The sequence below is a fragment of the Labrus mixtus genome, chromosome 18 (genome assembly GCF_963584025.1).
Source record: "Labrus mixtus chromosome 18, fLabMix1.1, whole genome shotgun sequence".
Taxonomy (NCBI): Eukaryota; Metazoa; Chordata; class Actinopteri; order Labriformes; family Labridae; genus Labrus; species Labrus mixtus.
Window position 1 is genome coordinate 6,253,154 of NC_083629.1, and position 17,460 is coordinate 6,270,613.

At 41.7% G+C, this 17,460-nt stretch overlaps 1 protein-coding gene across 1 annotated transcript in view; it reads left to right on the forward strand.

The window, feature by feature from the left end:
• The window catches only part of gabrr2a (gamma-aminobutyric acid type A receptor subunit rho2a), a 49,152-nt gene that overhangs the window by 16,834 nt on the left and 14,858 nt on the right, over positions 1-17,460 (forward strand). Inside the window, exons 3-4 of the mRNA XM_061063191.1 lie at positions 11,629-11,696; positions 13,525-13,748. Of these exons, the coding sequence (XP_060919174.1) occupies positions 11,629-11,696; positions 13,525-13,748 (292 nt within the window). The remainder of the gene's footprint in view (positions 1-11,628; positions 11,697-13,524; positions 13,749-17,460) is intronic.

Below are 17,460 nucleotides of genomic sequence, written 5' to 3' on the forward strand. Positions count from 1 at the left end.
TCTGAGCCTGTAAGTTTCAAAAACAGGAACTTCTAGAGGACGATCTGGTGGAGTTTACCGGGTCATTAATGACTCATCGTCTGAGGTATGCAGCAGAAATGCGTGTTAGGTTTGTAAAATATGGAGGACTCACCCCAACGCTTTGTCTATACTTCTCATTGCTATGGTGACTTATGTGGATGTCAGCACATGAATGCTGCGTTTTCATGATTCGTAATAGAAGAAGATTCCTCAGCTCCATTGAGATTTTGAAATGAGACGTGGACTGTTGTGTGCGGCTGGAAACTTTAGCGAAATGCTGGTCCATCGACCCTTTCAGAAATCCATTGTGATTCTGAATGTGAAACATATGAGAACAAATTGTACCTCATTACTGACTACATGTACGGCACATTGGAGCATAGGATCGAATGAGTCACAGGCAAAACATTACAGTGAGCTTTCTTTGTGAGATTGTGTTTTTACTTTGGGAACTTGTCTGATGTTAACGGCTCTCTCTTGCTTGGGGTTTTCTTGTTTTTAAAGAATGGATGAATGGGGGCGCTGGATAGCCTAGCGGTTATAACATGCACCCCATGTACAGAGGCTGGAGTCCTCGTCGCAGCGGCCTTGGGTTTGAATCCGGCCTAAGCCCTCTGCTGCATGTCATCCCCCACTCTCTCCCCCGAACTTCTCCTTTCTCTCTTCAGCTGTCCTATCCAAGACGTGTTTGTCAATGACCAAATGAAAAGGTAAGCCAGTCGTATCTGAGAATGGGGAAGTTACAGAAGAAGGTCGTTATCAGAGGCAACTGCTTGAGGCCCCCGGACCAGTAGGGGGCCCCCCTGACTATTGTTGCCGTGCTCAGAATACCAAAGTTTGTCGATGAAAGGCCACCAAATAAAAAGGAAGAGAAAGAGAAGTAAGCATCAGGACTATGGTGGACATAATGATGGTAAATGCGGGTTGTAGGGCCCCCAATTATTTCTCTCTTTTATTTGGTGGGGGGGGGCTTTTTATGCCTCTATGTATATACAGCACAGATGATAGAATGAGAAGGGAGGAAGAGAGTGGAGAATCATATGTGAGAAAGGAGCCACAGGCCGGACTTCAAGGTAGATCTAAAAGTATAATCAACAACCTCTGGAGAGCAGAGCCTACTAAAAGTTGTGGAAGCTGATTATTGTCTGCAAAAGACGATTTTCTGGACCAGCTCACCCTGCAGCCTCCTCAAATGTTCCAACCGTTAGCTCATTTGACAAGGTCTGACCACCTGAGATGTTCAGCTTTTCAAGGGAAGTGAACTGTTAAAACTTACCGTCTGTGGCTCTGTAGCCTTGGCGATGATGACTAAAATCCAACAAAGTTATTTCAAAGATGTTTCACATTTCTTTTTCTTTTTTCACAAAGTTATTTTTCCTGTTCTCTCTCAGTCACAGTCATTGTGACATGAAAAGAGAGCCGATCTTCACCTTTACTCTGCATGGAGCTGCTCTCTCATGCTGACAGAGAACTATTTTGTCAACATAAAGAGGATGAGGGGGAGTTTCATAACTCGTGTTGGTACCCGCTGTTCCTTCACAGCAAAGTGCCATTTGCTTTTATTATCTTTCATGGATAGATGTTTGAATAAACACATTTTCTGCATCATCGACTAGACCAAACACTCAAACTTGATCTTTTTACGGATTAGGGGATGTAGGTAAAACCGATCCGGTTGGATCAGTTTCTATTTTTACACAGTCTATGTTCCTGACCCTAAGCTTCACATTATCCCTAATTGCATACTGCTCTGCCGTCACCACAGTTCATCCCAGAGTGACCCCTGTTTGTGCTGCTCTTTATGGATTTCAGAGCAACTCTTGGTCAACTGGAAAGCGACCATTTATGAGATCGATACCGGCTTGATGCGTCACACAGTGCAGCTGTAAATGGGCCAGTTGTCACTAAACTCTCTTTTAACTTCACCCCGAGTCCTGCAGGGCTCGTTTGTCTTTACACAAGAGAGTGACTTAAGTCCTTGAATCTGTGTGGAAGGAACAGAAACAAATTATCATAAACATGGGGAACTGACAGCTGACTGATGTGCAATTCTGAAAAACAGAATTTATATCTTTGGACAATTAAAGGAAGATAGTGCAACATGTTACACATAAATACAGCATAAATCAAGTCTATCCTGTGTAAATGTCTCTCTGAGTCATGACTGTCTACAGGGATGTCAGACATACGGCCCGCGGGCCGTATCCGGCCCGACAGCAGGTTTCATCCGGCCCGCGGGACGTTTTGGGAAGAAGAAGGAAATGTATTGAAAAATATTTTGAGATTTTTTATAAATTAAATATTTGTAATACATATTTTCCCCGAATTGTATTAAAACCTATAATGAGCAACGTAAATGTTGATATCATGATACGAATATGAATTAAACGGGGCACTTTGAATTATCTTCTCAGCAGGGAGTATCATAAAAAAGACGAGTGGCCGAGCGCACGAGCTGCTCCTGCATTACGCTAATCAGCAAACAGGCTGAACACCTGAGAGAGGTGACACTGAATGCAGGTTTTCAAGAGAGATCGAAGGAGCGATATTTCTTTAGTTTTATTTGCTCACAAGTTGCCAGAATCGTATCACAGCTACGGGACTTAACGACAGGCACACCGCTGCACTGCGCGCGCATCATGACGGTCTTCAGTTCTGTGCACACTTCTTACCAGTTTCTCCTGTCTTGACTGATGTAAAACAAAAGTTTTACTCATGATAACAAAGCTTCCTATGGAGTGAGCCACAAAGAGCTGCTCGTACAAATAAAAAACAATCCTCTCCGTCATGCGTAATGGCCCAGACCGTCTCCACACATCCAGACTAAGTGTAGGTTGTGGATACCGGCGTTTAGCCTGATGCATCTCCCGACTAGTTTTACCTCTGGTTATTGTAAAAACAGTAAATTAAAATGAATATTAACTGATTTTAATTACAGATGGTTCATTTTTAGGTCACCCAGAGGTGAACGTGTTGTGTTGATCACCTAAAAGTTTCAGTGCGACATCACTTCTAAATGCAGTAGACTGCTGTTGCGCCTTTATCACCAGCTTTCATCAGAACGTAAAAATCTAACTATTACTGAACATTTCATTCTTATCCAAAAACGTTATCACACACAGGCTGTCCGATCATACAGAGGTCCGCTGGTTTAACCGTGGAGCAGCGCTAAAATACTTCCTCGAATTGCGCACGAAGATGGCACAGATTTATGGCGCATAAAAAGTCAGTGACAGAGTTAGATCACGATAGTGCGGACATGTAGAAGAACGGACTGCCAGACTCATATCAAAGGTCGTTTAACTGAGTTTACTTAGTTGAAAAACTTGCACTCCACACGGACTCAAGTCTGTTGGTTTGGAAACATGTTATCATTTTATAATGCCTAACACTAAAATACCTGAAGATGACTTCAGTCTTGCATCAAAGACACTCTGTTTGTTTGTGATAACTTTTTGATGTGAGCAGGTTTTATCTGTGATGAACCTTAACGAGTGCAAACTGTGCTGTGACCTGACACACACAGATCTTCTCTCTCTCTCTCTCTAGTAATGCACTGATCCCAGGGCAGGTAGAATAACCTGTGTCAAAGTTTGTATAACCTTGAACAGCAATATTTAAATATAATATAATAATCTCAAACAAAACATAATTGATTTTTTCTTCTGTTATGGTGTACATTTAAATATTTCCATGTGCAGTTTGCAATAACAGAGTTAACCCCTCTGCTTAATGTACTTTTACATTTTATGCGTTAACATGCAGTTTTCTATACAAGTATCTTTTTTTGTCTTTTTTTTAATCATACATTAGCCTATATATGCATGTGTTGAGTTATAGTGATGTCTGCAAAATTAGTCTGGCCCACTTGAGGTCTCATTTGAACAAATCCGGCCCCCGATCCAATAGGACTTTGACACCCCTGATGTAGAGGAATAGATCAAAAATGGAAATTGTGGTCCCTCAATCAATTAAGGAGTATTGAAGAAGTTTTCTCTTAAGAGGCCACATTATCGTCTCTTTCTGGCTCGTGCTGTTGTCCGCACTGGTTTACACGCACTCACGCACGCGCGTCATCAAACACCATGGTAACCACCAACCGAGGCTATATAAGGGCCGCTGACCGTTCTACGTTCCCCTTTTGCAATTGAACTTTGACGAGAGTTGACCTTTTGCGAGACCTTGCTGGAAAGCTAACTATTTAAAAGCGCTGCATCAATATCTTCTACAAGAACACATCTTCTAAAACAACAGGAAAGAAAAGAACTTCTTGGACTCAGTGGGACACCTATCGGGGACACCGAAGAGCTCGGAGATCGCCTTCAGCGGACCGGTGATGGACGAGGAGCACCTGTCCGCCCAAGTCTTGTCTGACAGCGGTGGAGGTATGTCAAATGTGACCTTTTTTTTTTTACCATTGACATTTCACTGATTAATTTATTAATCTCCATAAACGCTCTAACATTTTATCAGTCAAACCTTTTTTTAAATTTGAGATTTAAAGTCGAGAGCTCTCATGATGTTATTAGGCCTCAATGAAAAAACAAATGTTAGGTGAACTTTGATTTTCTCACTGTTTTTACTGTGTAAAAAACCTTTTGATCACTGTAATGTCTGAATACTTAGCGCGCCAATTGTGGAGTTAATTAGGAAGTGTCGGAGTGATTTGAAATACTGTTATTTTTGTTTAAGAGCAACAATTTTGTTAAGAAATGAAATATAAATTATCTGAAAAAGATGGCGACCAGGCCAAATTTCGTAAAATGCTAAATATATTATTTTGTTTTGCACCATGGAGACCATCGTTAGCGAGATCCATGACGTCAGAACATCAGTTTCAGTAACTAGGCACGTTCTTATCTCAGTACGTTTGTTTTGATGTGGAGATAATATTGAATTATCTTGTGCTTTTATTTTCAAGCTGTTCTCATTACATCAAATTACGATCATGGGTTTTATATTCATTTAGGCCTACTATATTTGAGTTCAATGTCATAATTCATGCTTTCAATTGAGTTTTTTATTAAATCAAATTGAATCAAATTTGATACAGTGGCCTATCATCATACGCAATTTTGATACAGAAATATTTGCTAACTGAGGCAAACCAGCTACCCTTAAAATAGTCCCTTCTATATAAAAGCTCTGAGCTGGTTGGAGATTCTTCTAAGTAGACTTTATTTTGCCTATATTTAGAAAATCCTAGAATTGTAACATTTGTCAGTGTTATGTTTGTTTATCCATCATGTATGTAAATACACCAGTAAAACAGGACTAATCTATAAAAGGCTTCAAAAAATGACCAAATTGTAGATTTCTAGTTTATAACCTGGGTCTTCTGACGTGTATATATGTATATGAACATCCTTGTATGTATGTTTTTCCCAGCAGAAAAAAAAGTATGGCTTTCATCAAGTGTTGCATGAACGCAGCTTAAAAAAATCATCATAGTAGAGCGTCACAATATTTTGTATCACTGTTAAAGGGCCTAAGGTTTGTGGCTGGTTTGGGATTGTTTAGGCTGCAATCTTAGTCAGTATACAGACAAATGAAGTGCTAACTTTACACAGATGTTGTTATTTAATCAGAGGTTGTTACATTTTGAAATCAGGTATACTGATGCTTTATTTTTGTCTCCCTCAGTGGTACGCCCTGCAGCAGACGGCCTCCCCGAGATGATCAGCATCAGGATCGTGGACGACGATGATTCTGAGGTAGAGGTAGGTATACCAGAGGACACTCCCCCAGTGTCCTCTGGTGATGGAGAGGAAGTCATCTGGGTCTTGGATGACGAGGAGGAGGAGGAGGACCAGGTAGAGGTAGGTATACCAGTGGACATTTGTTCAGTGTCCTCTGGTGATGAGGAGGAAGTAATCTGGATTTCGGATGACATGGAAGCAGAGGAAGAGGTAGGTAGACCAGGGGACATTCCTCCAGTGTCCTCTGAGGATGAAGATGAGGATGAGGTGAGCGAAGAGGAACAGGAAGAGGAGTGCGAAGAGGAGAGGGGAGAGGAGCATGAAGAGGAGAACGAAGAGGAGAGGGGAGAGGAGCATGAAGAGAAGAACGAAGAGGAGAGGGGAGAGGAGTATGAAGAGGAGCATGAAGAGGAGAGGGGAGAGGAGTATGAAGAGGAGAGGGGAGAGGAGAGGGGAGAGGAGAGGGGAGAGGAGTATGAAGAGGAGAACGAAGAGGAGAGGGGAGAGGAGCATGAAGAGGAGAGGGGAGAGGAGTATGAAGAGGAGAGGGGAGAGGAGCATGAAGAAGAGAACGAAGAGGAGAGGGGAGAGGAGCATGAAGAGGAGAGTGAAGAGGAGAGGGGAGAGGATCATGAAGAGGAGAGGGGAGAGGATCATGAAGAGGAGAGGGGAGAGGAGAGGGGAGAGGAGCATGAAGAGGAGAGGGGAGAGGAGCATGAAGAAGAGAACGAAGAGGAGAGTGAAGATGAGAGTGAAGAGGAGAGCGAGTACGAGGAGGACTTTTCAGACTCGTTCAGTGAGGATTCTGGGTATGAATCCATGTATGACTCTGAAGAGGACCTCGAGGATGAAGATGAAGAGGAGGATAACAGATCTCTCTCCCCTTTGGACCAGCAGTTACCGGAGGATTTCTACCAGAGATGGCAGCAGGTGTCTCCTCCTGTTCCTGATGCGCCTCCTCAGCTGCTGACTGTCCGACCTCCACAGGAAGAAGAGCCTACCTCACCTTCAAGATCAGAAGATAGTGCTCCCTCAACCTCAGGCTTCAGCTCCTCCACCAAGAGGAGCAGGGAGGAGATCCTCACAGAGCAGGTAAGTGGTAAGAGGCCCAGGTGTGACTACAAGGAATGCTACGAGGAGAGTGCTCCCTCAACCTCAGGCCTCAGCTCCTCCACCAAGAGAAGCAGGGAGGAGAGCTACATGGACTCCACTCCATCCACCTCAGGCTCCTACAGAAGAAGAGGATTCTGGGAGTATCCCCCTGTGGTTGATGACAGCTATTCTGATTTGGATGACAACCCTGATTCCTCCTCTACAGTAGAAGAGGAAGCCAGACCAGGGGACATTCCTCCAGTGTCCTCTGAGGATGAAGATGAGGATAAGGTGATCAAAGAGGAGAGCGAAGAGGAGTATGATGAGGAGTATGAAGGGGAGAGGGGAGAGGAGTGGGAAGAGGAGTACTATGAGGTGTATGGAGAGGAGAGTGAAGAAGAGAGCGAAGAGGAGCGCGAACAGGAGTTCGAAGTGGAGAGTGAAGAGGAGAGTGAGGACGAGAGGGAACAGGCGACCGAGGACGAGGGCGAGGAGGACTTCTCAGGCTGGTTCAGGGAGGATTCTGGGTTTGAATCCATGCATAACTCTGAAGAGGACCTCGAGGATGAAGAGGAGGACAACAGATCTCTCTCCCCTTTGGACCGGCAGTTCCCGGAGGATTTCTACCAGAGATGGCAGCAGGTGTCTCCTCCTGTTCCTGATGCTCCTCCTCAGCTGCTGACTGTCCGACATCCACAGGAAGAAGATCCTACCTCACCTTCAAGATCAGAAGATAGTGCTCCCTCAACCTCAGGCTTCAGCTCCTCCACCAAGAGGAGCAGGGAGGAGATCCTCACAGAGCAGGTAAGTGGTAAGAGGCCCAGGTGTGACTACGAGGAATGCTACGAGGAGAGTGCTCCCTCAACCTCAGGCCTCAGCTCCTCCACCAAGAGAAGCAGGGAGGAGATCCTCACAGAGCAGGTAAGTGGTAAGAGGCCCAGGTGTGACTACGAGGAGAGTGCTCCCTCAACCTCAGGCCTCAGCTCCTCCACCAAGAGGAGCAGGGAGGAGAGCTACATGGACTCCACTCCATCCACCTCAGGCTCCTACAGAAGAGGAGGATTCTGGAAGTATCCCCCTGTGGTTGAAGAGGAGACCACAGGAGTATGAAGAGGAGCATGAAGAGGAGAGCGAAGAGGAGTACGAAGAGGAGTGGGAAGAGGAGAGGGGAGAGGAGTACGAAGAGGAGAGGGGAGAGGAGTACGAAGAGGAGAGGAGAGCGAAGAGGAGAGTGAAGAGGAGAGTGAGGACGAGAGGGAACAGGCAACCGAGGACGAGGGCGAGGAGGACTTCTCAGGCTGGTTCAGGGAGGATTCTGGGTATGAGTATGACTGGGTGTGTTACTTTCACTTCAGGCCTCAGCTCCTCCACCAAGAGGAGCAGGGAGGAGAGCTACATGGACTCCGCTCCATCCACCTCAGGCTCCTACAGAAGAAGAGGATTCTGGGAGTATCCCCCTGTGGTTGATGACAGCTATTCTGATTTGGATGACAACCCTGATTACTCCAGGAAGTGAAAAGTGGAATCTTTGTGTCTGGCAGGACTTTTCAAAGCCCCAGAAACCTTTCCACATGTCTGGCAGACAATGCTGTTAGTACTGTACAAGCATTAGGCACATTTTTTGATAGTTTAAATCAACTTCTGGAATAGTGCAGACTCAGAGATAGTTACTCTTTCTTACTTTGTTATGTTGTTGTGTATTTGTCTATATACGGTCCAGGTGGCTATACCAGACAAAGGTAAGGTAATATTTAATAGCAATAGTTTTTAAAGACAGCTGATAATTCCATGCACAGGTAATTAAACACTGTTTATTGTCCTCACTGTGTTGCACGTAACCATGATTTATAAATTAGGTGTAGGTGACTAGCAGACAGAGGTAAGTTTATACTGTCTAACATTAGGAATCTAATGTTCATATCCACTTTTTTTTAAAAATAAAAAGCAAATGTTGTCTTTAGCACACTTAGTTATACTGTTGTTTGTTTGCTTCTCAGATGTACCAACCCCCCCACAAGACGAGACGATGGAGAAGGCCAAGACGAGACACCCAAGATTCCCATGGCAACAGAAGACATGTTTACTCCAGAGCAGATGTGAAGGATGGATGACTACAGGACCAGCTGGAGAGCGATAGGCACCTTGCTGTCACACAGCAAAGTAAGTGCTGATAAACTTAAGATGACTTTACATATGTGTTTTCTTTTTATTATAGGTGAAGATATCATGCAAAGGTTGTAATACTATGTCCACACTAACACATGTCTTATGAATCTTTTTCACAGTGCAGGACTCCTCTGTGTTTCCAGTGTTCTATCTATGAATGGACAACCAATCATTCCTCCAGAAGCCTCAGAGACCCACCTACGTCTGCCCCACCAACCCAAACCCCTCAACACCACCCCTTCACTCTTTCCATTTTTAAAATTTTACATAAAAAATATTTGTGTGCCATAAATGATCTTGTTTGTTTTAAGTTCATAGTTGACATTTTAATTATAAACTAAGTGAATGTACAGTAAATATTATATGTATAACTTACTTATCTTATATCTAACTGTACATGTTTTTAACCCAGGGTTCATAAAGCAATTTTCAGACTCTGAAAAGTCAAAAGGTGACTATAAAATTGCTATAGGGCATTCTCTGGCCTTAGAATAATTTCTAGATTATACTTAATTGAAAAAGGAAAACTAATAAATGCATTTGTGAGGAAGCATGGAGGAATTCTGTGGATGTCCACGAGAGATAAGCTCAACTCAAAGAGTCCCATTAGATATGTTCAGAAGTTACAGTTCAGCACTGAGTTTCATGAGGAATAAAGTGTCAAGCTGCATGCACTAATAAAACAAAACACTGGCAAATGCACAGACAGAGACAGTATAGTAAATGAGCCCCTACCCTCTTTTCAGTATAGTGTGTTCCAGGCTATTTTTCTTTTGCAATATTTGGAAGTTATCATGAAAAAATAGATGCATTCTCAATAGGAAAGACTGTTTTCCATTTATATGTTTTCAACACGCTTCAGGGTGTTTAATCTAAATTTTCTTTTAACTGAACTTGTCAGTATTTGGGTGGTTTAAATCAGTTTGGTGTGGTTTCATGCATGTCAATAGCTCTTGGCAATCTGGTGTCATATGCCATATTGGTGCACATAGAGACTGTTTCCTAGGACCGTGGAAATGACAAAAATATCCAACTGAAAATATTGAAATATTATTTGTGCATAATGAAATCTGTTTGGATGCCGTAAGTGTAATTTCAATTTTGAAATCTTATTTTATGGAAGTAATTATTGACGTGATGTCAAGGAGTTTGTCTTTGTTTAAATAGCCTACATAAAAATACAGATCTTGAATGAAGAAATCATTTTAACATGGTGCATTTTGAATGGTTTAAATTTACATGTACAGAAACATTAATATTGTGAAATAATGAATTTGCACTGCATAGATTAAAACCTGACCTGAACCCAGGATGAGAATGAATTGAGACCTTTACGAAATATTAACAACACAGTTGTTTTTTTGCGGAAAAAAAATAGAAATGCTCAATTATTTATCTTTGTATTATTGACATTCTGATTGCAGACAGTGTAGTCTGTTAGTATTTTATCACTAACAATCTCCCTTTGCCCTTTAATCTTTCCCACCCTGTACTGACTTTGTAAATGTTGCCTCTTTATGACAGAGGATGTACAGAAGAGATTGTTCTTTAACAATAGATTAAGTGATCTCTTACCATCCTGTGGAAAGGAACTGAATGTCTACACTTAAGTGTGCTGCAATAAATGAGTTTGTGTATTGATTGAAAACAAAATATGTCATTTTTGTCTCGATTAATGAGAACTTGTGTCATACCTGCTCATCAACAGAGATTTCTGCACTGCAGGTCTGATGGTTGTCAGCTTCAATTTAAAGCTCCTGTGATTAGCTGCTGACTAGTCATGAAACAGACTGAATTATTGCTGATGCCTGTTATTAACAGGAATAATAATAGTAGAATAATCACATTACCTTTTAGTATGTTGAATTTTTTTAAAAACATATTGTGGAAAAAGAAAGTTAATTATGTGAAACAAATTGGCATGTAAAAGGTTACTTTTTAGATTTCATAATGACCCCAATTAAAACATTTAATAAAAACAAAATTTTAAAAAACAACCCCTACAATGAGGGAGAAGCTCGAGTCCTGCTGGCTGTGTTGTTGTCAGCGCCGTGTTTACATGGACGGGATGGCCGGCTCCTCCCCTTGTGTATAAAAACTGTTTTAGTCAAGAACTAGAGAGAAGAAGAAGAACATACTCACTGATTATTTGGATGTCATGTAAGTGTCTTTAGATCACGCTCATTCTGTGTCAATTTATGTGCAATATGAAGCTACGAGCTAACTAAAGAGCGCTAACATTAGCATGCTAACACAACAATGCAGAACACAGGTAATTGCAACTAGATAATTGGTGCTCAAGGGCGACATAGACTGGATCAAAAAGTCGCACGGTCTTCCTTTAATGAATTAACTCAAACTGGTTATTCATTGAGAAGTCATTAAAAAATGAGGACAGAAACATGTTGGAAACTTCAAAAGGCACATGCAAACTTGAAGATAAAAGCTGCAGAAAATCTGAGGAGTCATGAGGATTTTAAGGTTAGACATGAAACTGCAACTCATTACCATGTAATGGATGATGTGCCACCTTTTAAAAGTCCCCTTGTAGCTGTGAACCAAGCAAAGGAAGACAGCCACCTCTTTAAATTCAGATATCCTCTCATCAATCTTAAATTCAGTAACTTTATGATGAACTTTTGTCTGACAGGTCCTGCGATCCCTGTAGGAGTGGACGTTCAGGTGGAGAGCTTGGACAGTATTTCTGAGGTTGATATGGTAAGTGTACCTGTTCATTACCCACCTGCATAAATGTGAAAGTTATGGATAATGCATGTCTGCCTTATAAGGTGCATTGGGACTGAAACAGCAGCCGTCAAAAAGTAATAAAAACAACAAACGTGATAAACAATATAAATGATAACTTGGTAAGGAAGAGCAAAATCAAATCCATGAATTGGTGAAAATGATTTAAAATTGTGGTCCTACACGTAGCGGAAATCTCTAGTGTTGAAAAATAAAGCCAACGTTGAAGTGACGATAACTTAAGTTCCTCGAGTGTCCACGTTAGGCCACTTTAAGTCTTAGGGCTGTGAAAGGTCAATTTTTACAGCAGAAATAAACATTTTTACAGCCTGGCTCAACAAACTAATTAGGTCTGAATATCTAATGTATTGCTCTACAGGGGATGATTATTTTTATATTTGTTTAATTATATTAAGACTAAGAGTTACAGCTTGTCATAACAGTACGTGACCCCAGCAAGCGTCAGCGACCAAATCAGCTTGATTCTATTGTTTCCTATTGGAGTGTCCTACCCGCTTGTGAGAGACCACCGCAACATGCCGCTTCGTTTTTACCCCGATCGTTTTACACCGGTTTTCCTCTCTGTCGCTTGCAAAGACGGACGAGGAACTAGAAAGTAGGGGACTTTAAACGGCATACTTGTCTCACTCTTTAAAGCATGTTGGCTTGTTTTCCAAAGTGGAGATAGTGTAAGATGGACAGTATGTTATTGTTTTTATTGCATACATTTAATAATCCAGAATCCTCACACAATCAGACATGTGTGTGTGTTTTCATTAAGAGCTTATTTTAGTGCAGCAAGTCCCAAACTGATGTGGAGATAATTTAATAAACATAATTTTCGATTTTATAATGACTTCTACTCAAAGCATTTAACACGATCTGTGAACGGAGACGATTCTCTTCAGACTCTGTACTAATCTGTGAAGCTGTGAAAAGCTGGATTTTCTCCAAATCTAATTAAATGCTGACAACCAAAAACAGTTAGCAGTGTCTCCCCGCTGACTGGCTTTTTGATCGTCTGCAGCGGCAACAGACGTCTCTGCTTTTTCTGCTCCTGTGACTTGTGTTTGTCTCCATGTGAGTTAAAGGTTCGGTTTTTAAGAGAAGCTAGACTGCGTAGCTGTTGAATTACTTACAGTTTACAATTTAATATGTAGATACACAAGCAAATGAAAGCATGCACAGTTATAATAATGTACTGAAATGAGCTGAAAGGAGGAAGTAGTGAGGTAGGAAAACGAGACAGGGTAAAAGAAAAATCATGCAATTGTTTTAAAGAGAAATTAAAAATCTACCTAAGATTTGCTACACATTTTTATCCATCCTTTGTTAGTGTTGGCTAAGTCCTGTATGGCCGCTTTCTGATTCTTCTTCTGCAACTCTAATTTTTACATTTGAACCACTTCTCTTGCCCGCTTCCATCTCTGCAACACCTGTTGGTTTGACCTGATAACTGGTCTCACATCTGGAAAACCGAGGGGCGTCCAAAACGGCCGTGTGGAGGGTGCCTTAAAACCGCCTACCTTCTCTGGTCCAAACAAATCCAGAGCATTCAGGAGCAGAATCTAAAGTTAGAAGGAGGACATACTGGCTGCTGCATTGTTGTCAGAGAAGCCAGCACTTCAACATAGCATGTTTCCTTAATGTCTGATCATACCGTATAGGGGTAGATCTGATCAATGAGAGGAGGCAGTTCCACAGTTTTGATAATATAATGAGTTCATTATCTTTAGTCATTTCATTTTGTATTGTTTAAATCCAAACTCCTTCATACACTCTCCTCCTGTATCTCGTCCAGGACTTCACCATGACTCTGTACCTGCGGCACTACTGGAAGGACGAGCGCCTGTCGTTCAGCAGCAGCACCAACAAGAGCATGACGTTCGACGGACGCCTGGTGAAGAAGATCTGGGTCCCCGATGTCTTCTTTGTGCACTCCAAGAGGTCGTTCATCCACGACACCACCACGGACAACATCATGCTGCGCGTGTTTCCCGACGGACACGTCCTCTACAGTCTCAGGTCTGTAGTCCTAATGACAAATATTATCAGAGCATTAATCTGCTGCTTTAAAGGATCACTGCTGCTGAGGTTTTATCTGCTTCATAATTCTTTTACCAACTTTACTCAAAGCCCTCAGATCATCTTTGATTCTTTATTTGAGCAGAAGACAAGTTCACCAGCATCACCGCGTTGATTTCTTTCCCTGATTCATACAAATACACAACAGGAAGGACTACATGTGCACTTTGTAATTCTTGGTAACAGACAATTTAAAAGTCTTTAGGAGTCTTTTTTTCCCACATGCACGATATGTATCATAGAGGCCTTTACGGCATGAGAGAAATGTGGGACGTGGGATAACATTGTTCAATATTGTGTTTGTGTGTTTATTTACATGATTACAAAAAATCCTGTTTTTGCAGCATATCCCTCCTGAATCCAAAATAAATCTGAAAAGCTTTTTTTTTCACCAGTAAATTTGTAGCCATAGCTGAAATGATTGACAGCGTGATGTAGCGGTTTGTCAGGAGGCTTAAAACCCGCCTCAGCTCCAGCTCTCAGCCTGTCGTTAGGTAGACTGAAAGTTAGCGTAAAGGCAGCATTTCCTGCATAGAGAGCGCCATCGATGGGACTCCAGCGCCCCCTGCAGGAACAGACGGGTGACGTCACTCATGCTTCAAACATTCATATTTACAGTCTCTGTTTTTTTTTAATTGTTCAATGACCCCAAGTCCAGTTTGATGTATTTCGGCTCTTTTAACTCCGACTGTTGGATGATAACCCAAAACGAGCTGCCTGACCTTTATTTGTTTGTTTTCATCTGTTGCTTTACAAATTCTGATTCCGACATTTCTCTACAATAACACTTTGGATAAAAGCAGTCAGCACTTGACATTTCTTGGTTGTTAAATTGGCTTCATCTGAAAACTGTGTTGACACAAAACAATTCTAACCTGTAGCTGAAGATCAGGATGCATTCAGGAGCAGGAACCTCTTATCGTAGAGAGGTCCATTTGTTTTAGATTAAGCAGAATATTCACCACTGAAAAGAGCAGTAACTTGCTTTTTTTTGTCCGTCTGTAAAACTTAAGGACACTTTCAATGCATAGAAGGAAGTCAGGAGCACTTTGAACTCCCAAAATACATGTTGTAGAAAAACAGGCTGCAATGATTGAATGTATTTAAGTAGTATTTGTTGCTGCTGACAAAGTAACACAAATGGAAACATCTTCAGAGCGACAACATTTCCTTGTAAAAGATTCCTTTTGTTAAAGATGTGACAGAAATAGAGCGCTTGTGATGCCTGATTTAATATCCTGCAAACAGTAGCACTGCTACAAGATAATCCAAATTCAAATCTGTATAAAGTTTATCTGAATTTCAAAGCATAGATCAGTCTTATTAGGTCAGCTTTGTGTTTGCATTGACCTGCAGGCTGCAGCCCAGGCAGTGGGAAAGTCAAATAAGAGCTGAAAAAGTATGAATAATTTAGCAGTTCTTTCATGCAGAAGGGCTCCAAAACTCTCTGAAAACCCATGGAGCCCCTTAAATATAATGACTTTTAGTGCTTATCTTAATCACAATCTTAAAGGAGCAAATTAACTCTGACACCTAGTGTTTAAAACAGGTACTGCAGTCCAAATTCTAAACATTGTAGAGAGCTGTCTCCCCCCCTCCTCTCTAGAGTCGATGCTCACTCAGGTCACCATGTGGTGGACACTGAAGCTTCAGTGTTTATCCAGCTCTGCATCGGTCTGTAAACCTTTCTGTGTTCTAACCTCTCTCCATTTTTCAAAATCATCTCCAATATTGATCCTAGTTTGAGCACGTTTCTGCTCGTGGAGCTTATTAGAAACATGCAGAGGCTTTTTAGGTCGGGTACAATCACTTCTATCTGAACCACTTCTCTTGCCCGCTTCCATCACTGCAACACCTGTTGACCTGATAACTGCTCTCATATCTGGCAAACTGAGGGGCGTCCAAAACTTCCGTGTGGGGGTGTCTTAAAACCGCCTACCTTCTCTGGTCCAAACAAATCCAGAGCATTCAGGAGCAGAATCTAAAGTTAGAAGGAGGACATACTGGCTGCTGCATTGTTGTCAGAGAAGCCAGCACTTCAACATGGCATGTTTCCTTAATGTCTGATCATATAGTGAGGTCAGTTTAACATTTCTATCAGTAGATATCTTACTGGGTGGACCTTTAAGTGCTTTTAAGGAGATACATTTTGAGATGATTTATGCCTCACAGCAAACCAGAAGCTAAAAGATATTCCATCATACTGACACTCACAGAGTGATTGAACAGGGATTATTCACGTATATATTTTTGCCTTTGTCTCCCCTGTTCTTAATCCGGCTCTGATTTTTGAAATTTTTTTGAAAAAGTCTGTTTGCAGATTTACATTCATTTATTCAACTGTGTATTTGTGTTTTAGCACTACATCTGAATCTCTGCTGACTTCCTGTTAACATTACGTTCACCTGCTGTTCAGAGAAATCTCTATAGGTGAACTCATCCTCGTTCTTACTCGTGAACCTTTCTGCTCAGAAATGGTTTAATTACATTTTTATTCCTCTTCACATGAGACGAGTCTGTGCTGTTGCGTGGTGCAGCCGCAGAGACTGGAAGAATAACAGAGAAGTTTTCTGCAGCGTTTGAAGTTCTGTTTGTAGTTCAGCTCGACTCAACGGCTCCAAATCCATGATGTGGAAACTTGTGAAATATTTTTAGATTATGTTTTCTGCATTTCATGTGATTTATGTCAGTCTTAAAGCTCACTTTAATGAGCATCTCTACACGACATGAACAAAAATCTGTAGGCTCACCTGGATCAGAAATATTATATATATATACATATATATATATATATAAGATTAGAGATCAGAAGGTTGTTCTGATCAGGTGACAGGAAAAGCCTCAGTTTGTTCATTGTCAACTTTGAAATCAACAGATCAACGAGGGGCTCCAAATGAGATGCTCAATAGAGTGAGAGTTAGGAAAAACTGAAATAGATGTTTTAAAAGATAACAAGCATATCATCTGCAGACAAAGTCCCTGTTTTAAATTCTGTCACACATTTGGGTGTTTTCTTTGAGACAGTATCTGGATTTTCATCCCAAATGGTTTAATTGCCCCAGGATGGGAAGTTCGTCTCTGCCCAAGCGAAGAAGTTCAAGTATCTCAGGGTCTTGTTCTCAAGTAAGGGTCAAATGGATCTCGAGATTGACAGGCCGATTGCTGCAGTGTCAGCAGTAAATTACTGCAAACGCTGTGCTGGACTACTGAAGAATGAGCTGAGCCAGAAGGCCAAGCTTTCTACTCACCACTCAATCTACGTTCCAACCCTCATGTCATGGATATGAGCCTATAGGGTGGTCACTGAATGGAGATTGCGGATACAAGCGGCCAAATTAGTTTCCTCGGCAGGGCGGCTGAGCTCAGCTTTAGAGATAAGGTGAGGAAGCTCAGAGGAGAGCCGCTGTGCTTTGCATCTAAAGGAGCGCTAAAGGGCACCAAACCGAGTTCCAACATGTTGTTCTCTAAGCCTTCCTTAATGGTGAAAGCAGACGTGTGTGAGCTGGTGGATTGCCAGTCCTGATTGACACAAAATGTTGACCCTAAATAAACAAAATCTTTGTTTTGTTATTCAGGCCACAGAAGACGAGCGACAACATCCTGCAGATTATCCAGATTTTGACTTGCCATCATGTGGTGAATAAATGTTTGC